Below are 5,743 nucleotides of genomic sequence, written 5' to 3'. Positions count from 1 at the left end.
GTCCCCTCCAGTGCCAGCCTGTTCTGCCCAGGGAGAGCCTGAGCGTGGTGAGGAGTGAATGGGTTTGCTCTGGTGAAGTCCTGGGCACAGTGAAGGGATGGAGGCTATGGAGAGGGGTTGGGGCTCACGGTGAGGGGCTGGAGCTCACGGTGAGGGGATGGAGCTCAAGGTGAGGGGATGGAGATCAAGGTGAGGGGATGGAGATCAAGGTGAGGGGATGGAGATCAAGGTGAGGGGATGGAGAGCACGGTGAGGGGATGGAGCTCATGGTGAGGGGATGGAGACCAAGGTGAGGGGCTGGAGCTCATGGTGAGGGGTTGGAGATCAAGGTGAGGGGATGGAGATCAAGGTGAGGGGTTGGAGATCAAGGTGAGGGGATGGAGCTCATGGTGAGGGGATGGAGAGCACGGTGAGGGGTTGGAGATCAAGGTGAGGGATGGAGACAGGTGAGGGATGGAGATCAAGGTGAGGGGATGGAGATCAAGGTGAGGGGATGGAGCTCATGGTGAGGGGATGGAGCTCACGGTGAGGGGTTGGAGATCAAGGTGAGGGGATGGAGAGCACGGTGAGGGGATGGAGATCAAGGTGAGGGGATGGAGATCAAGGTGAGGGGATGGAGATCAAGGTGAGGGGATGGAGATCAAGGTGAGGGGATGGAGATCAAGGTGAGGGGATGGAGATCAAGGTGAGGGGATGGAGAGCACGGTGAGGGGATGGAGCTCATGGTGAGGGGATGGAGCTCACGGTGAGGGGTTGGAGATCAAGGTGAGGGGATGGAGCTCACTCTCTGGGGATGGAGCTCAGTTTGTGGGGCTGGAGCTCACTCTGTGGGGCTGGAGCTCACAGTGAGGGGCTGGAGCTCACAGTGAGGGGCTGGAGCTCACGGTGAGGGGCTGGAGCTCACGGTGAGGGGTTGGAGATCAAGGTGAGGGGATGGAGAGCACGGTGAGGGGTTGGAACTCACGGTGAGGGGCTGGACCTCATTCAGTGGGGCTGGAGCTCACAGTGAGGGGCTGGAGCTCACAGTGAGGGGCTGGAGCTCACGGTGAGGGGATGGAGCTCACGGTGAGGGGCTGGAGCTCACGGTGAGGGGCTGGAGCTCACGGTGAGGGGCTGGAGCTCACGGTGAGGGGCTGGAGCGCACGGTGAGGGGCTGGAGCTCACGGTGAGGGGCTGGAGCTCACTCTGTGGGGCTGGAGCTCACGGAGGGGAGCGGGGCGGGCCGGGGGGGTGCCCGTGCTGGGGAGAGGCGGTGCCGCAGCCCGCTCCTCTTCCATTGATCTCCGGAGCGGGGCCGCCCGGAGCCTTTAAAGGCTCCTCCTCCAGCAGCGCCCCGGGGAGCGGCCCCGCCGGTCCGGCCCGAGGGCTGCTCGGGGCTGCGGCGGCCGCGGGGTGCGCACGTCGGGGGACAGCGGCCGAGCCCCCTCCGCCAGCCCCGGTCCGGAGGAGATGAGCCCGGTGCCTACGGGCAACGGCAGCGCCTGGGGGGCAGCGGCGGCGCTGGGCAGCGGCGGTAACTGCAGCGGGGCCGCCAGCCTGAGCCGGCAGTGGGTGCTGGGGGCTGCCCTGAGCATCACGGTGCTCGTCACCGTGGCCGGTAACCTGCTGGTGATCGTGGCCATCGCCAAGACGCCGCGGCTGCAGACCATGACCAACGTGTTCGTCACCTCGCTGGCTTGTGCCGACCTCATCATGGGCTTGCTGGTGGTGCCCCCGGGGGCCACCATCCTGCTGAGCGGACACTGGCCCTATGGCACGGTGGTGTGCGAGCTGTGGACCTCGCTGGACGTGCTCTGTGTGACGGCCAGCATCGAGACGCTGTGCGCCATCGCCGTGGATCGCTACCTGGCCATCATGTCACCGCTGCAGTACGAGGCGCTGGTGACCAAGGGTAGGGCACGGGCTGTGGTGTGCCTGGTGTGGGGCATCTCTGCCTTCATCTCCTTCCTGCCCATCATGAACCACTGGTGGCGGGACGGGGCGGATGAGCAGGCAATGCGCTGCTACGATGACCCGCGCTGCTGTGACTTTGTCACCAACATGACCTACGCCATCATCTCCTCCACCATCTCCTTCTACGTGCCCCTGCTCGTCATGCTCTTTGTCTATGTCCGTGTCTTTGCCGTGGCTACACGCCACATCCAGCTCATCGGTAAGGACAAGGTGAGGTTCCTGCAGGGCCCCCCCAGCCCTGGCTCTAGGAGAAGCCGGCTCAGGCGTCCCTCCCGTCTGCTGGCCATCAAGGAGCACAAGGCGCTCAAGACCCTGGGTATCATCATGGGCACCTTCACGCTGTGCTGGCTGCCCTTCTTCGTGGCCAACATCATCAAGGTCTTCTGCCGGGGGTTGGTGCCGGATCAGCTCTTCCTCTTCCTCAACTGGCTGGGCTACATCAACTCAGCCTTCAACCCCATCATTTACTGCCGCAGCCCCGACTTCAGGAGCGCCTTCCGCAAGCTGCTCTGCTGCCCGCGCCGCGCCGACCGCCGGCTCCACGCCGTGTCCCGGGACCTGCAGCGCTGCCCCTGTGCCTTCAGCCCCTCGGGGGGTCCCTTGGGAGACAGCAAAGTGGGAGCCCCCGGTGAGGATGGGAGCCGGATGGAGGAGACCACCTTGTCGCAGGGTACCCAGACTGCGCTGTGCGCACAGCTCGATGGGTAGGTACCTGCGGGCACTTTATGGGGTGCAATGAAGGGGATGTTGATGGCAGGGATGGGGTCTGATGGGGCAGTGAGGAGATGGAGGGCAGGTGGACAGTGGGGTGCATGGGAATCGTTGCCTTAAAGCCCCAGCCCTTCCATTGGCTTGCAAAACTGGGGTCCTGCTCCTGCTTTGTCCTTTCCCAATGCTGCCAAGATGGGGTCTGTTGATCCTGGGTAAAGAAAACCCTGGTGGTGAATAGGGAAGCAAACGAGCTGAATGAGTCCCAAAGCCTGGCATTTCCCCCTCCTTTCACCTACTTTTTGCCCTTAAAGAAGGAAAACGTGGGGAATCCTTTAGCAACGAGGCAGATGTGGATGTTGTGGGTTGCTTTGCCCTCTGACAGAGTGACAATCTGGGAAGGGAACCTATTTCATCACCCTCCGTCAGCCCTGTGGGTAGGAGATGGGCTTCCCATGGCCGCAGCCAGGGCAGAGGCTTGGCAGGGATGCGCTTGTGCACCCTCCCGTGGATTGACACCGTCTGTGAATTACAGGGAGGGTTCCCCCCCACGGGCTTTGAATTGTTCTGGTTCCTGTGGGTTTTAAGCAGCTTTCCCTAATCTAAAGCCCCTCCGGATGCCCGAGGGCTGCTGCTGCTGACAGAGAGGTTCCGAGGAGGGAATCACCCCGCTGGGAGCAGGGGATGCTCTGTCATGGGAAGGGTGCAGGCTCCTCACACGCTGTGCTCTCCTGTTCAAGGTTTGCCGGCAGAGAGACACCAGCAGGTCCCTCCATCTGACCGGGAGCAGCCGGGAGCCGGGAACAGCGTGAGTGCAGTGAGTGCTTCCAGTGCAGTGCTTCCAGTGCCGTGCTTCCAGTGCAGTGAGTGCTTCCAGTGCAGTGCTTCCAGTGCCGTGCTTCCAGTGCAGTGAGTGCTTCCAGTGCAGTGAGTGCTTCCAGTGCAATGAGTGCTTCCAGTGCAGTGCTTCCAGTGCAGTGAGTGCTACCAGTGAAGTGCTTCCAGTGCAGTGCTTCCAGTGCAATGAGTGCTTCCAGTGCAGTGCTTCCCGTGCAGTCAGTGCTTCCAGTGCAGTGCTTCCAGTGCATTGCTTCCCGTGCAGTCAGTGCTTCCAGTGCAGTGCTTCCAGTGCAGTGAGTGCTTCCAGTGCAGTGAGTGCTTCCAGTGAAGTGCTTCCAGTGCAGTGAGTGCTTCCAGTGCAGTGAGTGCTTCCAGTGAAGTGCTTCCAGTGCAGTGAGTGCTTCCAGTGCAGTGTGTGCTCCAGTGAAGTGTTTCCAGTGCAGTGTGTGCCTCCAGTGCAGTGTGTGCTTCCAGTGCAGTGCTTCCAGTGCAGTGTGTGCCTCCAGTGCAGTGCTTCTAGTGCAGTGCATTCAGAGCAGTGCTTCCAGTGGAATGCTTCCAGTGCAGTGAGTGCTTCCAGTGCAGTGCTTCCAGTGCAGCCAGTGCTTCCAGTGCAGTGCTTCCAGTGCAGCCAGTGCTTCCAGTGCAGTGCTTCCAGTGCAGCCAGTGCTTCCAGTGCAGTGCTGCCAGTGCAGTGAGTGGCTTCCACTGAAGTGCTGCCAGTGCAGTGCATCCAGAGCAGTGCTTCCAGTGCAGTGAGTGGCTTCCAGTGCAATGCCTCCAGTGAAGTAAGTGCTTCTAGTGAAGTGCATCCGGAGCAGTGCTTCCAGTACAGTGCATCCAGAGCAGTGCTTCCTGAGCAGTGCATTCAGTGCAGTGAGCGCATCCAGTGCAGTGTTCATTCAGTGCAGTGCTTCCTGTGCTGTGTGTGCACCCAGTGCAGTGCTTCCTGTGCAGTGTGTGCATCTAGTGCAGTAAGTGCTCCCAGAGGGATTCAGTAAGTGCTCCCAGAGGGATGCAGTGAGTGCTTCCAGTGATGCAGTGAGTGCTCCCAGAGTGATGCAGTGAGTGCTCTCAGAGGGATGCAGTGAGTGCTTCCAGTGATGCAGTGAGCGCTCCCATACGGATGCAGTGAGCGCTCCCATACGGATGCAGTGAGTGCTGCCAGAGTGATGCAGTGAATGCTCCCAGAGTGATGCAGTGAGTGCTCCCAGAGTGATGTCGTGAGTGCTTCCAGTGATGCAGTGAGTGCTCTCAGGGGGATGCAGTGAGTGCTTTGCCCTGTGGGTGATGCTCCATCACTTCCCACCCTCTTCCTGCAGGGCCGGGTGCTGCAGAGGGACGGGAGGAGCAGCGCTGGGGGTGACGGCGCTGGAAGGACCCTCCAGTGCGCGGGGAGCAGAGGGATGCTCCCTCGGGAGTGCTCGCGGTCACAGCAGGGACCAGGGAGCCGGCTCCTCTGTGCTGTTGGTGCTGGAGAACCGGAGCCGGTTGGGAAAAGGCTCCGGAGCTGCTCTCCAAGAGGCAGCGCAGCCTTGGGGACGTGCCTGTGCTCGCTGTGTGGATGGGGACCAGCTCCCACCCGGGGTGTTTCCGGGCTGGAAGCAGGACATCGTGGATCTGCTCTCTGGAAGGATGAAGAATTCCATTCCCATCGTCCGGGGCTCAGGAAGCCCATGAGGAAGGGGAGAAGAGCCTCCTGCAGGAGAGCAAGAGGAGCTGCGAGCACGGGGAACTGGGCAAACCCTGTGGATTATGCTCCTATCACTGCTCCTGCCTTTCTATGGGGGACAGGGATCCCCGTTTCTGTGCTGCTCAAGGATGGGTGGGTGAAGCGGAGGAGCCGCATCGGGCTCAAGCAGCGTTGGAGGAGGGCGTTTTCCATCCCAAAGCCTGGATCTGGGTACAAGGAGCAGCAGGACAAGGGCTCTTACAGGGAGGTTTGGGGGGGGGTTTCATTGGAGATGCCCCGCTGCTGACATGGATCCCAGTTCCCATTAAATCAATGCCAGGGATTGGGAAACGGCATTTTTCCTTTGAGGTTGCTGCAGGAGAAGCCTCGGAGCACCTGGATGCACTGCTCAGGGGTGCACATACCCATTCCCACAGCTCTGTACACACACAGACACCCTATACACACACCTGTACCTGTACCTGTGCATACAGCTGCACACAGCTGTACGTGCACACCCCTCTGCATACTCCTATGCATACACCTTTGCACACCTGTGTATGTCACATG

The 5,743-nt window shown here is 60.9% G+C and overlaps 1 protein-coding gene across 1 annotated transcript; it reads left to right on the top strand.

Moving 5' to 3' along the window:
• The first annotated feature begins 1,347 nt into the window (after window positions 1-1,347).
• ADRB3 (adrenoceptor beta 3) lies at window positions 1,348-5,272 on the top strand. Its single transcript, XM_061349612.1, has 3 exons — window positions 1,348-2,657; window positions 3,402-3,478; window positions 4,824-5,272. The coding sequence occupies exons 1-2, from the start codon at window positions 1,450-1,452 to the stop codon at window positions 3,439-3,441; spliced, it is 1,248 nt and encodes a 415-aa protein (XP_061205596.1). The 5' UTR covers window positions 1,348-1,449; the 3' UTR covers window positions 3,442-3,478; window positions 4,824-5,272.
• The last annotated feature ends 471 nt before the right edge of the window (window positions 5,273-5,743 follow it).

Source organism: Neopsephotus bourkii, unplaced genomic scaffold (genome assembly GCF_033783945.1).
Source record: "Neopsephotus bourkii isolate Nb327-2 ecotype Australia unplaced genomic scaffold, CSIRO-AGI_Nbou_v1 NB_457, whole genome shotgun sequence".
Lineage (NCBI taxonomy): Eukaryota > Metazoa > Chordata > Aves > Psittaciformes > Psittacidae > Neopsephotus > Neopsephotus bourkii.
This window is presented reverse-complemented; position numbering and strand designations above follow the sequence as displayed.